Genomic DNA, 21,377 nt, shown 5'->3' on the forward strand with positions numbered 1-21,377 from the left:
GAAACCAAGGATCTGTCAGTGTCCTTTTCCCATCTGGATAATGACATTTCTCACGAGGATGGTTCCACAGTAACCCATACACTGACTGTGGTAAAGCTGTGAGGTCCACCCATGAGGCCCCCCTCTGACTCCGAGAGAAACCAACTATCCTGATGGGTAGGTCCTGGCCAGGCGGGAAGGAGTGGAAAGGGCTGGGAAAGGGCTGGGATGTCAAGTAGAGGCCAGCTTAGGTGACGGGCAGAGAGAACCTTGGTGGGCATGCTGTGAACACCAAACCTGGGTTCTGTGCTGAGCCACAGAGAAGTCAGAGACCTGAGCAAAAGCCCACACTGACCAATGGCACTGCAGGGAGAAAGTCTGAGGTCTCAAGGTGGAGAACAAGTACCAGGAAGTACTTAATGGTTTTCAACATTCTTTCACATATATTATTCTAGTCCATGTTTTTGGTAGCTTCTGGTTAAAAACAGCAAGAATTTTAAAATTCTGCTTTTACATATAATGTTTACTATGCTGAAGGCACCTTGCAAGAGCCTTTGCACCATGGTCTCATTTAATTCTCTTGAACAGTTAGTTGTTGATGCATAGCAGCTATAGTGGGGTTCTATAGGAGGCAGAGATAGGCTGCCCTTAGCATTAACTAGCAAACCTACAGGTAATGGGTTAACTAGCTCCTTGGGAAAGTGAAACCAAGAGAGTGTCTACAGAGCCTGGGAACTTGCAAATCTCCAACCAAAGTTGAAGCTAGATAGAACTGGGATTGGGCTACAATCGAGCTGTCAGGCCCTAATCAATTGTAGGGGTTCCTGCCTGTGGGTCTGCATGAATGTCTGGAGTCAGAAGATCCCTCAGAGATTGGTGTTGGTGGAGGTATACTAAAGTAGCATCCCTAACTAAGAAAAAAGCATTACCGTCTCCTCAGCCAGGCCATCCCACACGGTTGGAAAGGATCACTCACATGCCTTGAGCTTAGAGATGCTTCCCGACATCAGCTTAGCTGCTTATGATGAGAAAGAGGGACGTGGAGCCTTCTCCACCCCAGGACTCACCAGGCAGTCATCTTCAGTTTGGCCTTTCTTCATAGGTCAGTCTTCATAAGCTACTCGACAATTTTATTTCTCCTTTGAAATAAATCCATTGGCATCTGTGTGGTTTTAGACTACTGACTTCTTCTCTCTGAACCCCAGCTTCTGCATCTGTTTTTTTTTTAAAGGATTATTGAGATGATTAAATTATAGCATTCGTGAAACACTTAGGAGAGGAAGAGGCTCAGTTATTGGGAAGTGGTGTCTTTATTGTTACATCTAATTGGTCAGTGAACTTGGCTACTGTGTGTCCTTCTTTGAAAGACAACTCTGCAAGTGATGCCAACTGACTCAGGTTTTACTGACTGTCCCTCTTGCAGTGTGAATTCGCAAAAAGCTTATGAGGTCTTGTCTGGGCCAGCTAATCTTCTCCAGACCATTTCTCTCTGCATGAAACTCTGAACTGAAGGTATTATGTTACTGGGGCAAGGCCAGGCTGTGTGTGTGTCTGTGGGGGGAGGGGGAGGCGGGGCGGGGAAGACAGGGGCAGAATCCCCTACTAGGGCCAGAAAAGTGGACTCTTGTCTAACACGCAGAAATAGATTGTCTGAGGAGACACACACATACTCACAAAATGGAAGACTTTTTTTGTGAACTAGTGCTTGAGCAGAGCATTTTTTTTTTTTTGGTAAATGGGTGCTCTTCCTATGGCTCCCAGTCTCAGGGTTTATGCAGGTGGTGCTGGATTTCCGGGTTGCCTCTGGCCAATCATTTTGCTCATGCCCATATTTGGCCTCCCTCAGGGCCCTTCCTGGTGGCACACACATCTCTCACTCAGGACAGGTTCCAGAGCAAGGGTTTCTGGGAGGTTTGCAGGATTATTAGGGGCTGCTGTCTGCTCCCTCCTGAATTCTTCCAGTTGGTTTTGGCAGCAGTTTGTATTTTCCTTAGTAGGACTTGTTGTCGTAACTCATGTAAGAAGTTATTTTTGTGTCTGGCCACGGTGGGCAGTTTTGGTAAGTGGTTTCCTAACATTATTATCCCACTTAACAGGCAAAAGAAACTGAGGCCTAAAGAGGCTGAATGTCCAAGGTCACTCAGCTAATGAGAATAAGGCTAGGCCTTGAACTCCAGTCTTTGACTTCAAACCCTCAGGTCTTCTGGCAGCCCTGGACTGTCTTGGCCCCAATAAACAGAAGTCTGTGGGATTGACAGCCTTATCTGTTCTTGCTGCAGCCACTGCCCTGAAGGTTATTTCTGCCTTAAGACATCTGACAACCCAGATTTTAACTATACCAGCTTTGATTCCTTCGCTTGGGCTTTTCTCTCAATGTTTCGCCTCATGACACAGGATTCCTGGGAACGCCTCTACCAGCAGGTATTGGTCTGCATGTCTCCACACACACTCGGTTGGAGTTTGGAGCGTTTGTTGCATGGCTACGTTTTTTCCTGGAGGACTCTGACCGCGTCAGGGGGCCGTGTTATCTGGGTACACATTTCTCTTTTTTTTCTCTTGACTCTGCAGACCCTGAGGGCTTCTGGGAAAATCTATATGGTGTTCTTCGTGCTTGTTATCTTCCTGGGGTCTTTCTACCTGGTCAATTTGATCTTGGCTGTGGTCACCATGGCATATGAGGAGCAGAACCAGGCAACCATTGATGAAATTGAAGCCAAGGAGAAGAAGTTCCAGGAGGCCCTTGAGATGCTCCGGACAGAGCAGGAGGTCAGTGAGGGCTGGACCTTTGCGAAGTCTGTTGTAGGCCTTTCACAGTTGGGCAGACATCTGGACCAGTCGCTTACATTAAGGCTGTCATTTTAGGGAACCATAGCAAGATCCATCTTATCTCAGGGACCATCTTAGGTTAGATTTTCTCAAAAAAAGCACCCAAATGAAGAGCCTGTGCAAGTGATTCACTGAGGGGTGCTCTGAGGAGGAGATCAAAGTTAGCAGGATGGAACAAGGGAAGAATTAAATAAGGAAGTGGCCTCAGCTAGAGACTACTTTGACCTGATCCCATGGGGAGCTCCAGGGTATGACTGGTTCCACAGAGGTAGCCCTGCCTGGAGGCAAGAAGATGGCCCTTCGTACCTCCATGCTTGCTCAAGCTAAATGTACAGTCAAAGGAAATTTTCTGCAGAATCCTGCAGCTGTAACTCATTTACTAATGGGTTACTAACATTAGTGATGTTTACTAACATTCAAGCAGCTGGAGATGAGTGTACTGACCTGGTAAGAGAAACCTGGGCAGGGCATCAACAGAGTTTACTACAAGGGTATGAATGAGGGAGGTGGCTCTTCCTGCTATGTCTCAATCCAACCACCACTCCGGTCCTGAATCAGACCTCCTCTGGTTGAGAAGCCCTCACCCACTGTCCGGGGGACACACGTTTATGCTGAGCACATCCAGATGTTGTCGGCTATAGCTGCTATTCTCTCCCCTCAGGTGCTCGCAGCACTGGGGGTTGACACAGCCTCTCTCCAGTCTCACAATGGATCCCCCTTGGCCTCCAAAACTGCCAGTGAAAGAAAACACAGAATGAAGTCAAGGGTGTCCGAGGGCTCCACAGATGACAACAAGTCACTCCGGTCTGAGTCTTACAACCAGCACCGAATGGTAAGGGGCTCAGGCTTGTGCCTGAAAGATAACCCACTTTTGCAGCTTCCATGGACAATACACTGAAGTGGAAAGAGGTTGGTAGCAGAGAGATAACTGGAGGCACAGAGCCTAGGAGGATGTTCTGATAATCCACCCCCTATCCCCCCACCACTGCCAGAGGGGGCCTAAACTAGGGCAGGGACATTATGGATGCGGAAGAGTGTGGATTGTAAAGACTTATGGGAGCTCGAGGGAATCAACAAGACCAGGACTGTGGAATGTTGCAAAAGAAGGGAGAAGTCCAAAATGACTCCCAGGTTTCCAGGTTGGCCACTTAAGTAGGTAGTGATTCTAAGAGAGGCACACCAGAGGAGAAACTCTGGATTCTAGATAGGACAGGTGGTTTGAACATGCTGACCATGAGGTGTCTGTGAACATGTTGGGCGTCAAGGGCCAGCTTCCTTCTGACCCTCTCATCTGCAGTTCTGGAGCAGGAGAGGGGTCCTTGTTCGTGGTGCTGAAATCATTTAAAAGCTTCTTTCTAACCTCATGCCTCAGCTGCTCCAGCTCAAGTTCTCACCTGCTGTTGGCCCAGGAGATCCTGGCACCTGTCTCGTGGTAACAATCCAGCCTGGGAATCCCTTCAGGACCTCATTTCAGACCCACTAGTAATTTTCCCTCTCGTCATCACCTGCTACCTCCCACTCCAAGAGTCCCGGTACTCACCTGGTTTCCTCCCACCAGCTCCCTCTCCCTTGAAAGTCTTGTGTACCCCAAATGTACCCTTTCAACAGGCCTCAGAGATAACCCCTTTGTGGTAGAGTAGGTCCCACACTAGAAGTATGCGAAAGGGGCTTGACGTGGTTATTCTTCAGAGCTGCTGGATCTCATTTCCCTGTTGATTTCTTTTCCTTGTGCTCCTCTGAAAGACATGACACTTTTCGGAATAGGATCTCGACAACCCCCAGACTTCTGTGTGCATGTCCACACACAGACACACTCCCACGCACTCTGGCCTCGGTGACACCCACACACCAGCCTTTATGAGAGTCTGCTCTGCCTCTTTTAAGCAACACCTGGCATGAATAGGGCACAGTTCAGAAGCTGTTTCAAACTGGGGTTTGTCTGGAGCTCTGACAACCTCAGGGCAGGATACATCACAGCTTCTGTAGACGTGTCAGTGACACTCTGAACTGGGCTTTAATTTCTCCCATTCAGTCAACTCCACATAGATTAGCACTTGGATGTCCAATAATTGTCTGGTGTGTGTGTGCGCTTGTCTCTCTAGCTAGATTTACCTTCAAAGGGCAAAAGAGGAAACATCCCTTTCTAATTCAACAACACTAGGTGCTTGGTGTAAAGAGTTGACTAAAGCATGGCCCATTTTTCAAGAACTTCCATTTGGTGGAGGAGGCAGATATAGAAACAGCTATGTGTTGGATACTATATTAGGGACAGATAGATGTTGTTTGGGGAATAGGAGCAGGAACATCTATTCTTATGAGGGTGAGAGTGTATCAGGAAAGGCTTCATGAAGGAGGGGATGATTGAAGTTCTTAGTAAATAGTAAGTCCTCCAGTAACTGAGGACTGGGAGGGTTTGAGAAAGAATGTTTTCCAGGCAGAAAGATCACGTTTGTTCTAAAGACAGGGAGACGTTGTTTGGGTACTTCCTTAGTGCTAACTGGTTGGAGTTTCTGTTTGTTAGGGCATTCCCTTCCTTCTTTCCCAGGTGTGTTACTGTAGTAAATAGACCATAGGCAGTTTTAATAAAAAGCCATTTTCTGATCAGCAGTAATGAGAGGGAGACTGGGGGTAGCACTTAGCAGAGAGACGCAGCAGGGCTTTCAGGGAACACACAGGAGACCAGTTGATCTGCTTGAATGATTTTAAGGTAAGTCCAATACTTAGATTCAGAGGCCATTGTCCACCATTTGCCAAATAGGTTAATTCTGAAATATTAGGCTGTGGCCAAGGAGACACTGCTTGATAAATACAGGACCAAAATTTTCTTCTGAGTTTCTTGGTTTGCTCAGTGCCCAAGTGCATATGATTCAGTTGTCCCATCTTTAGTAAGGACTTGCCAATTTTGCTCCTTTGCTTCAAAAGTGGGAAGGATACGTGGATTTTATGAGTTCACAGTCCTTGGACAAAGAGTGCTGTGTTTTTAATACTGAATCACAATGAAGATTGCTGTGCAGGACTAGGCTCCAAATCATCAAGAAAGCAAACTTCAATTCTGAGGGAGATGGGGATAGGTCAAGAGGGCTTTAATTGACAAAGTATCCCAACTTTAATAATTTAGTAAGTAAAAGAAATTAAGTAAGGGAGGGGAAATTCAGCAATATGATCTGAGTTTGATAGGAAGTCAAAGTTTAGATTTTAGAAACACTTTTTATGAAGAGAAAAACAAATATTAATGCATATATGTGGAATCTGGAAAAATGTTACGGGTGATCTTATTTGCAAAGCAGAAATAGAGATACAGACATAGAGAACAAACCAGTTCAGAAGGGTGGTGGGAGGAACTGGGAGACTGGGACTGACATCTATACACTACTATATATAAAATAGATAACTAATGAGAACCTACTCTGTAGCACAGGGAACGCTCCTCAAGGCTCTGTGGTGACCTAAATGGGACGGAAATCCAAGAAAGAGGAGATACACGTACATGTAGAGTTAACCCTGGTGACTCAGACAGTAAAGAATCCTCCTGTGATGCAGGAGACCAGGCTGAGTCTCTGGGTGGGGAAGATCCCCTGGAGGAGGGCATGGCCACCCACTCCAGTATTCTTGCCTGGAGAATCCCACGGACAGAGGAGCCTGGCGGGCTACAGTCCATGGAAAGAGTTGGATGCAACTGACGACTAACACTTTTTCTTTCACAGTTGATTCACTTTGCTGTATAGTAGAAAGGAACACAACATTGTAAAGCAACTATACTTCAGTAAAAATTAATTTTAAAAAAGAAAGAAGCACTTTCTATGAGCTGAGGACAGAACTGATAAGTTGTCTGGTCAGGTTCAGTTGTGGGAACCAGCCAACCCAGCATTCTAACCCTCCAGGGGCTCAAGGCCTATGAATTAGCTCCTTTGCTCTGGCAACTGTACACCACACGATTCCCTCGGAGGAAGGTTTTGATGGGAAATGTTTATTGATTTGGAGGAATGGCACTACTCTTCCAGGAAATTAGACTGCAACTCTCCCTTCAATCTCCCCATTGTTGACTGTTCAACGCTTGCCTCGAGGGATCCTGGAAGCTCATTATATTACAAAGCTCTTGTCTCCTCCTTTGCAACACAAACTCTCACACCCATATAGGCTGGATCTAATGAATTGTCAGACCTAATTTTCAGAAAATGAAGAGCACTCGTTCATTCAACAACCCTTTACCAAGCTTGTTTCTGTATTGGTGTACATAACTGTCTCCTGAGGTCACAGCTTTGCACTGAAGCAGGGAACCTAAGATACCTTTGTCCAGCCCCATGGCTAAAGATTGGCAAACAACTGACCCACCTGGGTGACAAGTTTGTCCTCTGACATATCCTTGGCCGTGATGACCTATTTGCTGATCTTGAGCACCTTGCAGTCTCTTTTCAGTGTTGGCCTTTTCCCAGATGAGTTAAGAATATTCTTCACCTCTTTTCCCTCTCTGTGTACACCTAGAGCACTCCATAGATCTGTCTTTAATTTTCCATAGGAGGGTCATGAGGCTGAAGGCAGGGAAGTGGGGGTGGGTGGAGGGAAGTGTTGAGTTCCAGATTTGCCTGCAGGATGATCTTCCAGGCTACCTTCTTTCCTGCTTTTTGGGGGCAATGCCCAGTCTTTCCTAGGCCTCACCACTGGGAGACGCCGGGCTAGCCACGGCAGTGTGTTCCACTTCCAGGCCCCTGGCCGAGACATCTCATTCCCTGATGGGGTCACAGATGATGGAGTCTTTCCTGGAGACCATGAAAGCCGTCATGGCTCTCTGCTGATGCTTAGGGGTGCAGGCCAGCAAGGCCCCCTCCCTAGGAGTCCACTGCCTCAAACCCTCAACCGTGGCTCAGGGTGTGGAGAAGATGGAGCTCCCAAAATGACCACTGGAGAGCTTGCCCCTGGAGTCATCGAAGTCTCGGTGAGTTTGTGAATGCTCCAGGCTCTCTGGGGCTGCTCTGCAGCTAGAGGCCTCGGGCCAAAAAGCCTTATGTGTTACCCATGGAAGGATCATTTAGACATCACTCTGCAGCTACCCTCATTCTACAGGCAGGACAGGTGAGACCCAGAGGGAGCGATTGGATTTACCTGTCTTTTGGTTTACTCCGTAAAAATCCACCTGCAATGCAAGAGACCCAGGCTTGATCCCTGGGTTGGGAAGATTTCCCTGGAGAAGGAAATGGCAACCTACTCCAGTATTCTTGCCTGGGAAATCCCATAGATGAGGAGCCTAGTGGGCCACAGTCCGTGGGGTCGCAAAAGAGTCAGACATGACTTAGTGACAACAAGACACAGACTAGTTTCCAACTGCTCTGATTTCTTTCCCTGCTGGAGTTTCTCTGTCCCTCTTCCCTATCACTGCTTTAGAGATAGGCCTATTTGGTCCCTAGATGAGTATGAAAAAAAAAAATGTTCTTCTCTTCTTGCCTGTAACTGTGTGCAAACTATCTTGGGCTTGACAATTAAGACTCAGAGAAATCCTGGGAGATGCCCTGGACAGATCTTAGCAGAAGCAGAGTATCCCTAACTTGACTTGGAGAAGACAGAACTTGCCAAAATGCCCAAATTAGGCAACAGTGAGTAACTGGCCAACACTCTTAACAGAATAATCACAGAGTTTAATGGCAAATCAGAGACTCCTCATCCAATTGGAGCTGTGATTTCATTAAACTCTCCCTCCAGCTTCAAAACTTGCTTCTCTGTTTTCCTTTTGCCCTCGGGCCAGTCCAGGACACAGAGTGGTCTGCACACAGACTTCTGAGCTCAACATTATATGGCTCTAGTGACTTGGCTACGTCTCACAGAGTTACCTTAGCTCCATCCCTGACTGGATATATGGGATTCAGAGTCCCAGCAGGAAACAGATGAGCCGCTGCAGTGGGCAGCTGGAGTTTATGGAAGTATTGAAGAGGTGTGCTCTGGACTCAAGAACAAAGAAGGGGCAGAAGCACTGAGAGACTAACCACAGTGGGAAGCTGTAACCCACCTAGGCTGCAGGAATGAGGGGGAGAACCGGAGCCCAGCAAGCGCTGCCACTTTATGTGAGAGGTGGCCTAACAGAAGGCGGCCCAGCAACAGCCCAGCAGAGAAGTAGCCAGCTGGCAGATAGTGACTCCTCCCTCCTCTCTGATCTCCTATCTGTGCCTCCCACTGGCCAGACCTGACCAGAACCAGAGGGTGAGGGTGATTCAGTTTGCCCAGGTCACCCTCCCCAAGTATGGAGCAGGGCAGAGATAGCGGAGGGTAGGTCCTCCGAGTACTATCGAGAGTCGCCAACCCAGAGCCCTCAGGTCAACACCAGGCTGCGGGAGGTACTTTAACAACTCTGAAAAATGCCTCATTCAAGAAACCTTGTTGCTGTTCTGTGGATTACCACTTTCCTAGATATTCCAGCCTTGATTCATTTTAGTGAAATTATCAGCTAGTGCAAGATGAACTCCTAAAGCCCTTCCACATTACATGGACCTGAACTTCATTCACAGTTGTGCCGTTTACCAACTGAGTCACCATTAGCAAGTCCCTTAAACTCTTCAAGCCTCCATGTTTCCTCTTGTAAAAACCTTATTAAAAGGTTTCTAAATGGCTAGAGGGTTAAGTGGAGTCACAGAGCCCTTTCGTTTATATATATGTCTGATCAATAATAGCAGTAGATGCTAGAACCTTTTGTTGAGTCCTCACAGTTGAGAACTTTCCAAACTTTCTTTGTATGTATGAAGTACTTACTATGAGCTTCACCTACAGCAGGTGCCCAGTAAACACTTGTTGAATTTGTATTCTGAATGGTTTGTGCAATGCTGAGTCAGCATCCATGAACCTGGGACTCCCCACATCCAGGGTATGTGTGTGACTAGAGTTAGGGGTCTGGCACAGAACCCAGACAGAACTTCCAATAAAGGCCCAGAGAGGGAAGAATCAAAAGGATTGTGTCAGAAACTAAGAACTAGACAATCAAGACACATAAGCATCCCCTCAGAAAGAGACCAGGTAGAATTGGAACCAGGTCATGTATTGGGGAGAGATACGGGCCTCTTAGGAGGGAGGTCAAGGAAGCCTATTGTGGTGTAGGAGTTCTGTGTGAATGTCACCTGCACATCCCAGCAGAAGTCCAATAATGACTGCCTGGCCCGATGCCTCTGCATTTCCCACCTCCCTTTGGTAAACACCTCAGAGACCCTTGAGGCAGCTCTATCTCTGCTCTGGTGCTCAGGTACCTATCCTGGAACAAGAGTCAGCAAAGCCTCAGGTGAGCCCAGGTCATCTGTCAACTATGAACCCAGGCTCCGGTTGGACCCCAGCTCTGTGTCCTATTCTTCATGTCTGAGCTCTTACCCAAGTTCATGCAACAGGCCCTTTACTCCAAGCGTGACTGCAGAGGATCAAAGCTTCACTGGGCAGCTTGCAACCACCCAAGATAGGCCGAAAAGAGGCCGAGTGATCAGTCTTTGCCACTGAAGACTGTGATTTGGAGAGTGTCCTGATTCTACTTCTGTCCCAGCAGGCATCTGATGCAGGACAGAAGACTTTCCTAACAGCAGATTACTTGAATGAACCTTTCCGAGTCCAAAGGGCAATGAGTGTTGTCAGTATCATGACCTCTGTCCTCGAGGGTAAGTATTGCTCACTGGAACTTCTTTTCAGTATGCCATGATAAGGCCCCTTACATGCAGAAGATGGGATGCCCCAAACTTGTGTTGAAGGGCACTCATCTCTGTGTCCTGGGATCATAAATATTACTCTTTTTATGCCCTCGTTCCATAACCCTTTATCAGTGTTTTTTTTTTATTTATTTTTAATTGGAGAATAATTGCTTTACAATGTTGTGTTGGTTTCTGCCCATACAACAACATGAATCAGCCTATCAATGTGGTTTTTTAAATGTGGATAAATTTTCAAAAATAATAGAATCCTGTGAATGAAATCCTCTAGTTCCTTTCTTATTCAAATTAACATCTGCTTTATTTTGTTGTTGTTCAGTTGCTAAGTTGTGTTTGACTCTTTGCGACCCCATGGAATGCAAGATGCCAGCTCTTCTGTCCTCCACTGTTCCCTGGAGTTTGCTCAAATTCATGTCCATTGAGTCGTGATGCTATCTAACCATCTCATCCTCTGCCACCCCCTTCTCCTTCTGCCTTCAATCTTTCCAAGCAACCAGGTCTTTTCCAATGAGTCAGCTGTTCATCAGGTGGCCAAATTATTGGAGCTTCAGCTTCAGCATCAGTTCTTCCAATGAATATTCAGGGTTGATTTCCTTTAGGATTGACTGCTTTGATCTTGCTGTCCAAGGGACTCTCGGGTCTTCTCCAGCACCACACTTCGTAAGCATCAGTTCTTCAATGCTCAGTCTTCTTTACAGTCCAACTCTCACATCTGTACCTGATTACTGGAAAAACCACGGCTTTGACTATATGGCCCTTTGTCAGCAAAGTGACGTCTCTGCTTTTTAATACGCTGTCTAGTTTTGTCATAGCTTTTCTTCCAAGGAGCAAGCATCTTTTAATTTCATGGTTGCAGTCACAATCTGCAGTGATTTTTGGAACCCAAGAAAATAAAGTCTGTCACTGTTTCCATTTCTTCCCCATCTATTTGCCGTGAAGTGATGGGACTGGATGCCATGATTGTAGTTTTCTCAATGTAGAGTTTTAAGCCAGCTTTTTCACTCTCCTCTCTCACTTTCATCAAGAGGCTCTTTTAGTTCCTCACACTCTTTCTGCCATTACAGTGGTATCATCTGCATATCTGAGGTTGTTGATATTTTTCCCAGCAATCTTGATTCCAGTTTGCGATTCATCCAGCCCAGCATTTTGCATGATATACTCTACATGTAAGTTAAATAAGCCTCGATGTACTCCTTTCCCAGTTTGGAACCAGTCAGTTGTTCCATGGCCAGTTCTAGCTGTCACTTTTCTTGACCCCCATACAGGTTTCCCAGGAGACAGTTAAGATGGTCTGGTATCCCATCTTTTAAAGAATTTTCTACAATTTGTTGTTATCCATATAGTCAAAGACTTTAGCATAGTCAACGAAGCAGAAGTACATGCTTTTCTAGAATTCTCTTGCTTTCTCCATGATCCAGCGAATATTGACAATTTGATCTCTGGTTCCTCTGTCTTTTCTAAACCCAGCTTGCACATCTGGAAGTTCTTGGTTCATGTACTGCTAAAGCCTAACTTGAAGGATTCTGAGCATAACCTTGCTAGCATGTGAAGTGAGTGAAATTGTATGGTAGTTCGAACATTCTTTGGCATTGCCTTTCTTTGGGATTGGAATGAAAACTAACCTTTTCTCGTCCTGGGGCCACTGTTGAGTTTTCCAAAGTTGCTGCCATATTGAGTGCAACACTTTAACAGCATCATCTTTTAGGATTTTAAATAGCTTAACTGGAATTCCATCACCTCCACTAGCTTTGTTTGTAGTAATGCTTCCTAAGGCCCACTTAACTTCACACTCCAGGATGTCTGGCTCTAGATGAGTGACCACACCTTCATGGTTATCCAGGTCTTAAGACCTTTTTGGTATAGTTCTTCTGTGTATTCTTGCCACCTCTTCTTAACCTCTTCTGCTTCTGTTAGGTCCTTACCATTTCTGTCCTTTATCGTACCCTTTCTTGCATGAAGTGTTCCCTTGATATCTCCAGTTTTCTTGACAAGGTCTCTAGTCTTTCCCATTCTGTTGTTTTCCTCTATTTCTTTGTGTTGCTCATTTAAGAAGGCCTTCTTATCTCTCCTTGCTATTCTCTGGAACTCTGCTTTCAATTGGGTAAATCTTTGCATTTCTCCTTTGCCTTTCACTTCCCTTCTTCCCTCAGCTATTTGTAAAACCCCTTTAGACAACCACTTTACCTTCTTGCCTTTCATTTTCTTTGGGATGGTTTTGGCCACTGCCTCTTGTGCAGTGTTACAAACCTCCATCCATAGTTATTCAGACACTCTGTCTACCAGATCTAATCCCTTGAATCTATTTGCCATCTTCACTGTATAATTATAAGGGACTTGATTTAGGTCATACCTGAGTGGCCTGGTGGTTTTCCATACTTTCTTCAACTTAAGCCTGAATTTTGCAATAAGGAGCTCATGATTTGAGCCACAGTCAGCTCCAGGTCTCATATAGAGCTTCTCCATCTTAAGCTGCAAAGAACGCAATCAATCTGATTTTGGTATTGACCATCTGGTGATGTCCACGTGTAGAGTCGTTTCTTGGGTTGTTGGGAAGGATGTTTGCTATGACTAGCATGTTCCCTTGACAAAACTCTGTTAGCCTTTGCCCTGCTTCATTTTGTATTTCAAGGCCAAACTTGCCTGTTTTTCTGGGCAGCTCTTGACTTCCTATTTCTGCATTTTAATCCCCTGTGTTGAAAAGGACATCTTTTTTTGGTGTTAGTTCTAGAAGGTGTTGTAGGTCTTCATAAAACTGGTCAACTTCAGCTTCTTTGGCATCAGTGTTTGGGGTATCAGCTTGGGTTATTGCAATGTTGAGTGTTTGCCTTAGAAACAAAATAAGATCATTCTGTCGTTTTTGGGGTGGCACCCAAGTACTGTGTTTTGGACTCTTTTGTTGACTATGAGGGCTGCTCCATTTCTTCTAAGGGATTCTTGCCCACAGTAGTAGATAGAATGGTCGTCTGAATTAAATTCTCCCATTCCCATCCATTTTAGTTCACTGATTGCCAAGATGCCAATGTTCAATCTTGTCATCTCCTATTTGACCACGCCCAATTAACCTTGATTTATGAATCTAACATTCCAGGTTCCTATGCAGTATTGTTCTTTATCTGCTTCATATGTATTCACAAACTTAGATTTTAAAAAGTGATGCAGAACTTCCCCGGTGGTCCAGCGGCTGAGACTCCACACTGCCACTGCATGGGAAAGAGGGGCATGGGTTCAATTCTTGGTTGGGGAATTTCCACATACCATGCAGAGTGGGGAAATAAAAGTGATCTAACACGCACTGGAGAATTTCAAGCTACCACTCAGGTTTGCAAGAAATTTAACAGTCTTTAGTTTTCAAACATGGAAAAATTGTTCCAGTGTATTTCATGGCTATAACTTTTACATCTTATAACTTAATTTCTGTCTCAGGCTCATGCTGAGTGTTAGAAGGCAATTTCAGTAAATTAATTGTTAAGTTTCAGTTCAGTTCAGTCGCTCAGTCATGTCCGACTCTTTGCAACCCCATGAATCGCAGCATACCAGGCCTCCCTGTCCATCACCAACTCCTGGAGTTCACCCAGACTCACGTCCATCGAGTCCTTAAGTTTACTAAATCCTTATTAATTCAGGGTTCCATCAATCAGGTAGGAATCCACTCAGTCTCCCCAAGGATGGATCCAAGTTCTAATTGCTGACAGCAAACCAAGAGGTGGAAGAAGAGAGTGGCCACCTGGCACTTGAGTTCCCAAAGAGCATGGCTGTATCTTTCTTATCCTGAGTATAAGACCTGTCTTCTTATCCAGCCTTTGTTTTGCCTCAGGGTGTGGAAAGCATGGCCTTAGTCATATCCAGTTATTTATCCTCTCTGGACAATTTTAAAATGTCCTGTGCTGGAGGAGGGAGAAGGGAGTTTGGATGTTGGTGTGTCCCTGAGAACGGGCCCTGGCTCTCCACCCAGTCCTGGGCCGAATTCTCACTGCAGAGGACGACATGGTGGTCAGTAGACACCCAAAAAAGAAAGAAAGAAAGAAATCTGAGGGACTTGAAAACGCAGCCGATCAGTGCCTTACTTTCTAGGTGAAGCCAGAGGTAGCAAGTCTTAGAGAGAGACTCGCATACCTGGCACAGCCTAACTGTAGGGTAGAAAGGGCCAGTAACATATCTGCATAGAAAGGGCCTGAGGCAGCCTCACAGGCTGCCCTGTGGCCCTGGCATTACAGGAGAGTATTTAGATGATCCCTTTGTTCCCACTTAAGGCTACAGAAGGAGATGAGTGAGAGTTAAACAGGGAACAGCCATCTCCGTGGCTCTCCCATCAGCTACCAGATGGGAACATTGATGACTCATGTGAAATACACTTGGCAATAACTAAGGACCAGCTCAGCCCTCCGCCAACCTTGAGATCCCCAGAACTCAGACACAACATCAGATAATGAGTAGTAACAGACTTTGAACTAACCAAAATGAAGTCCCCTAGTTGGGGACTTGATGCATAAATTGAATTCAATTACAGGGGAAAAAACACCTCAAGTCACATTTTTTGCATACCTGTGTTTGTGTTTTGAAAATGTGTACCTATTCCAGTAACAACAGTGTGTATGCACTCTGATGTTATCTTTCCTCATGGATAACTATTTAATAATTGCTCATCAGCAGAGAGTGAGAATTAGAGAGGAGGAGGGAGAAGTTGGAGGAGAGGGGAGCTACGGAGAAATGCAGGTCTGGAAGACTGAAAGACTGAAACGGAGAAACACGGCAGGATTTCTGGGTGGTGACAAGCAGGGAGCACTTAGCATAGTTTAGTTATTTTTTTCTAACCCAGTTCAGTAGGTTGGGTGCAGGTACAGAGTTGTCTGCATGTTGGGTTTGTTCAGAGTTGGGGTTTTGCCAGGAAAGTACAATGGAGGAGCAGCTGGCAAGGGGACTCAGGGTTGCAAGGGAGGATAAGGAGGGGTGGACATGAAATCTGATCTGGGTAAGTGGAGAAGCAAAGACATGACCTCTATGAAGCAAAGCGGTTAAAAAGTGTACAGTCCATGGTTTGAACGACCAAATGGGGACAGAGGTTGGGTTGCACTTGCTCAACAACAGGAAACGGTAATCAGAGGGAGAGAGGGTGAGTGCTGAAGTGGAGGTGGGAGGTGGTAGTTATTGGTAATTACAAGGTCTGGGGGCTGGCCGTGGGGTGGGGTTCTGAGTCCACGCCTGGCTGATAGTTGTCACTGACCACACCTGTGATGCAGAACTCGAGGAGTCTAAACAGAGGTGCCCACCCTGCTTGACCAGCTTGTCTCAGAAGTATCTTATCTGGGATTGCTGCCCCACATGGGTGAAGCTCAAGACGCTTCTCTTCGCAATTGTGATGGACCCCTTTGCGGAGCTCACCATCACCCTGTGCATCGTGGTGAACACCGTCTTCATGGCCGTGGAGCACTATGGCATGAGCCCCGCCTTCGAAGCCATGCTCCAGATTGGCAACATCGTGAGTGAGCGCCCTGGCAGCCACTGCCCGCGCTGTCGGGGCTGGGGCGGCTCTGGGTAGGGTGGCGGCATGCCCTCAGTCTCCGGAGTGTTGATCTAGCTGGCTGAGAGCAAGGGAACAGTGTGGGAGATGCGTGGACACTGAGCACAGAAAGTCAAGTCTGGAGGACCAGGCTACGCTGGTGGGAACTGCTTTCAGATAAAGAAACCCAGGGAGGTGGACTGCGAGAGCCCTGATCTGGGGAAAACAGCTCCCCCTCCCCCTTACAGAACTTAGGAAACCCAACCCCCACCCCGCTGAATTCTCAGGATTGCAGCTGCCTCTACCTTGAAATGAGGATAAATGCCACTTTCCCATCTAGAGACAGCCTATGGACTTGCAAATTTCCTTCCAACTCTATGGCTTTTGTGACTGCAAAACACAGTGGCCGTGGTTTTTCAATTCTGTCCTTTAAGAGCAGAAAGGGGATGGGAGGGAGGGAAAAATAAAGAGAGGAAGGGAACCTGGGACTGTGGTTGCTGTCATCATGTAAGCATCAGGGAGTCCAGACTTTTTTTTAATCTGGTTTAGACAGGACTCTCCTTTAAATTTTCCTCCATAACTTTTTAGTATTATTTCCTTTTAACAAGAAATAAAATCCATACCAGATTTTCTCTACATGCTGAGTAAAGTATCAGACTCAAAGGAGACCTGTCCTCAGCCCGTGCCCCACAGTTAATAGCCAGCTTAATTTGACTTCAGACCCCATATAACCTCAGATGCTTCTCATGGGTTATCTCATTTTATTTTCACAAAAAAAACTCAATATAGTAGGTGCTATTATTGTGCCCTTTCACAGATGGAAGAACCGAGGTGCAGGAGGTTAAATAATTTACCCAAGGGGTGAGCAAGTGGTAGCATCAAGATTTGAACCCAGGCCAACTGGCTCGGAAGCTCACACTTCTCAACTCTTGAGTGCTAATCCTTTTTACAGGACTGCTAGTGTATGTGTGTGTGAGGGAGCAATTGTGCATGTGAGTGTACGTGTGTATATGTGAGTATATGAGAACTGCACCAGAGCAAATGACAGGGAGTGTGTGCATGTGTGTACGGGCACACACATGCACACGAGAAAAGCAGAAGCTGAGAGGTTGGGGTCCTCCCTCCATGTCCCCCCCCCCCCCCCAGTGTCCATCCACTCGGTGGCTTACTAGGTCCACCAGGACCATACAGCTCTTCTAGCTCCTTGCAGGCTGCAGACAGGTAGACGGAGGTGTCCCAGAGGAAATGTGACTTCTCTAGAAATCTCTCCTTTCCCCAGAATTCACGGATGTGAAAAGGAGGCCAGTCGGTTCTGGGACGCTGTGGAGCCAGCGTGCCTTGCGTTTCAGCAGCAAGTGGGCTGCCGCACTGCGCTGCGCTGTGCTTAGTCGCTCCATGTGTCCGACTCTGTGGCCCCAAGGACTGTGGCCCTCCAGGCTAGGATCCTGGAGTGAGTTGCCATGCCCTCCCCCAGGGCATGTTCCCAACCCAGGAACGGAACTGGGGTCTCCTGTGTTGCAGGCAGATTCTTCCAACTGAACTACCTGGGAAGCCCCACCGCACATGCTAAGAAGACATATGCTATTTAACGTTGATCTGAAAAGGGGAAAGGGAAAGAGAAGGGAGAGCTTATTGCCAAGAGTCATCATAGACCCCAAGGGTCCTATGGAAGAGACCTCTGAGCCCACACCTGATTTTACAGTTGGAGAAGTTAAGGCAAGAAAGACCAAAGGCCTTTACTGCTGGGACAGAGCCCAGTGTTGTTTTTCAAAAAGAAAGAAAGGCAGGCTCTGTGTGGTGCTCATTGCAAGTCAGGCGCTTTATAAATGTTATCTCAGCGTTGCAATAGCGCCATGAGGTTATCACCACCTCACAGCCCAAAAGAGAGCATTAGACCCAGAGAGGTCAAGTATGTTGCCAAGGTAACACAGACGGTGAGAGTGGAGCCAGAGGCGACCAAGTTCTCTGTAGGGCACAGGACCTCACCCCTCAACAACACCACACCACACCACACTGACTTGCCTACAAAGGACACTCACAGATGCTCTTTGCATCTCACTGGTGTAGTCTTATGGCATCAGGAAAGTCCCTTAAACTCTTAGTCATTTCCTTCTCTGTAGAAGGGATGTGACTGCCTCTGTTTGCCAGGCTGGCCAGAAGCTCTGATGAGAGCAAATGAAAGAAAACTCCTGGCCCTGGTCTTTGGTTTCTTCCTTACCTATGTCCTCCTTTCCCTGCTAGTTGTTGCGTGACCTGAGCCTGGCCCTAACCTCTTTTAGCATCACAATTCTGTCCTGCCTAAGACCATTAAAGATACTTAGAGCTGAAAGAATCTTAGAGACAACGTATCATTATTGTTCCTGCTAATAGCTATTATTGATTAGTGAAGAACTATCTGCTGGGACCTTTGCTAAGAACTGCACATGCATTATCTCACTTAAGCCCATCTCTGACTCTGTGACCCCATGGACTGTAGCCCGCCAGGCTCCTCAGTCCATGGGATTTCCCAGCCAAGAACACTGGAGTGGTTTGCCATTCCCTTCTCCTAGGGGATCTTCCCAACCCAGGGATCGAACCCAGGTCTCCTGCATTGACAGGTGGATTCTTTGCCAGTGAGCCACCAGGGAAGCCCAAAGCCCATCATACGGATGAGGAAAATGAGTGTAGAGGATGCCTTCCTTGTCCAAGCTCATACAAGCTAGGAATGGCTGAGCTGGTGTTTTTATCTGGGCCTGTGTTGCCGCACAGTCCCTGCTTTTAAACACCTGAACCAGACTGACTTCTTATTTACATAATCATATAATAATTATTGTCCTAATGATTATCCACTTACTCTGTGTCCAACACCATTCAGATGGAAACACTCAAGCCTGGAAACACTGATGCATATTACCTGAGCACTGGTCCACGGATTGCTCTACGCTGCCTCACTGAGTGTTCCCATCCCTCATCCTTTAGGAGTCCTAGATGATATAGAAAGTGAATAAAAATGAAGTAAAGGGATTTGCCACTCTATAAACAAGACATTTCTCCCCTGCCCTGTTTGTCATTGCCCACAACCTCACAGACCCCGCTGAGATGAATCCCTGTTTCTGTCTGCAGGTGTTTACTGTGTTTTTTACTGCTGAAATGGTCTTCAAAATCATAGCTTTGGACCCCTACTATTACTTCCAGAAGAAGTGGAACATATTTGACTGCATCATTGTCACTGTGAGCCTGATAGAGCTGGGCGCGGCCCGGAAGGGGAGCCTGACGGTGCTGCGTACCTTCCGCCTGGTAATGTGCTCTCTTGGCGATTTGGGGAACCCCTGCCCTGACATCCAGGCAGGCTCTCTGCTGGAAACAGACTCTGTCCTTTGGGGACTCCACCTGCCGGCTTCCTCTTCCTCTTCCGTCCCTGTGGGAGGATGTGAGGTGCGGCTCCTAGGAGACTTGGTGCTTTCCACTTCTCAGAGTGGGGGCAAGGCTTCCCTCTCCTGGGCCTCCTCATCTGCCCCCAGAGAGGAATGCCCAGGACCCCGTTGTTCTCTTATCAAATACAGCAGATGATAATCACAGCAGCTACTGTTTCCTGAGCCCTGGCAATACATGAAGCACAAAGCTAAAGCCTCAACATAACTCGCCTCATTTTAGGCTTCCATCACCCGGACAGAGTTGCGTTTACTATCCCCACAGAGAGATGAGGCAAACTGAGACAGACTGGTTAAGTGGCGAGCCAGTCTCCCCGCTGCTGAGTGAGCCTCAGATATGCATTTCGAAGCCAGGCTGCCCAACTTGAGTCCCCCGCCCCCATCTCAAGGAGGTCATCTTCCCTGGGTCCCCAGATCACCGCCCCAACGTCTCACCCACCTCAAAAACCACCTCCTACTAGCCTCTCATCCAAGCTCTTCTCCCAGCTCAGCCCTGGGATGCTCGCTACTGAAGGGGTTCCCCTATTCCTAACAAAAGAGATGTCCCCATGGCGTCTGTATCTGTAAGGCGAGTCACCCACCTTGTTTTATTTCTTCAAGATTATTGTGGCCCCAGGAATTCCGTGATGGTCCAGTGATTCTGCCCTTTCACTGCTGGGGGCCAGAGTTCAATTCCTGCTCCAGGAGCTAAAGTCCCATAAGCTGCTCTAAGTGCCAAGAAAAGCTACCATGGCCCCTGTACTTCAAACTCATTTTAGAATCAACTGGCCGAGCTACACACAAAACTGTTGTTGTTTTTTTTCTATTGGGATTGTAATAATACCTAGATCAGTTTGGGGAAAAAATGTACCCTTTACATTATGTGGTCTTCTGATCCATGAAAATGGCACACAATCCATTTATTTTAGCCTTTCAATAGTTTTATAATTTCTCCATGAAGGATTTCCTACATATTTATTAGATATATTCCTAGATATTCCCTACTTCATTATGCTATTTCAAGTGAAATCTCTTTTTAAATGTTCTTTTCCAGTTGGTTTTTTTTTTGCTAACATTTTGCTATTTAATATTTTTGTATCAGATAGCTCTCTTATTAATTCTCATGATTTATCTATGCAGTCTTTTAAATTTGTTAACACAATCATATCATATGCAAATGATGAGCTTTGTTTCTTTTCTAATCTTTATACCATTTGGTTCTTTTTATTACATTACTGTGCTGGTTAGGACATCCAGTACACTATTGAAAAGAAGTGTTAATAGCAGACATTCTTGCTGTTTTCCTGATCTCAAAGAAAATGCTTTCAGTATTTCAGCATGTCTGATATTTGTGGCAGATTTTTTTTTTTATCAGTTTAGGAGGCTCTCTTTTGTTAAGAATATTAATCATGACTGGATGTTTAATTTTATCAGACAGTTGTTCTGCATGATTAAGATAATCACATGATTTTCACTAATCTGTTAAAGTGGTGAATTATACTAATTGATTTTCTAATGTTAAATCAACCTTGCATTCCTGGGACAAACCCAACTTGATCCTGATATTTTTTTATATATACATTGGAAAATTCAGGTCACTAATAATTTTTTTTTAATTTGCATCAATATTGATGAGTAATATTTGGCCTGTAATTTTCTTTACTTTCATTGTCCTTGCTAGATTTTAGTATCCAGGTATCAATGTTATCCTTGTTCAGTCACTCAGTTGTGTCCGACTCTGTGACCCCATGGACTGCAGCATGCCAGGCTTCTCATGTCCGTTGAGTCAGTGATGCCATCCAACCATCTCATCCCCTTCTCCTGCTTTCAATCTTTCCCAGCATCAGGCTCTTTTCTAATGAGTTGGCTCTTCACATCATGTGGCCAAAGTACTGGAGCTTCAAGGTTATCCTAATCTCCATAAAAATAAAGATTAGGATATCAAGTTTATCCTAATCTCCATAAAAAGAGGTGAGGAATATTCCTCTCTTTCTACACCCAATCTTTGGGTAAGATTGG

The 21,377-nt window shown here is 46.0% G+C and overlaps 1 protein-coding gene across 1 annotated transcript in view; it reads left to right on the forward strand.

The window, feature by feature from the left end:
* Positions 1-21,377, forward strand: part of SCN10A (sodium voltage-gated channel alpha subunit 10) — an 87,075-nt gene that overhangs the window by 30,901 nt on the left and 34,797 nt on the right. Inside the window, exons 8-14 of the mRNA XM_052644447.1 lie at positions 2,259-2,400; positions 2,548-2,745; positions 3,467-3,637; positions 7,445-7,738; positions 10,316-10,424; positions 15,710-15,948; positions 19,072-19,245. Coding sequence (XP_052500407.1) covers positions 2,259-2,400; positions 2,548-2,745; positions 3,467-3,637; positions 7,445-7,738; positions 10,316-10,424; positions 15,710-15,948; positions 19,072-19,245 — 1,327 coding nt within the window. The remainder of the gene's footprint in view (positions 1-2,258; positions 2,401-2,547; positions 2,746-3,466; positions 3,638-7,444; positions 7,739-10,315; positions 10,425-15,709; positions 15,949-19,071; positions 19,246-21,377) is intronic.

This window comes from Budorcas taxicolor, chromosome 1 (assembly GCF_023091745.1).
Source record: "Budorcas taxicolor isolate Tak-1 chromosome 1, Takin1.1, whole genome shotgun sequence".
NCBI classification, from domain to species: domain Eukaryota; kingdom Metazoa; phylum Chordata; class Mammalia; order Artiodactyla; family Bovidae; genus Budorcas; species Budorcas taxicolor.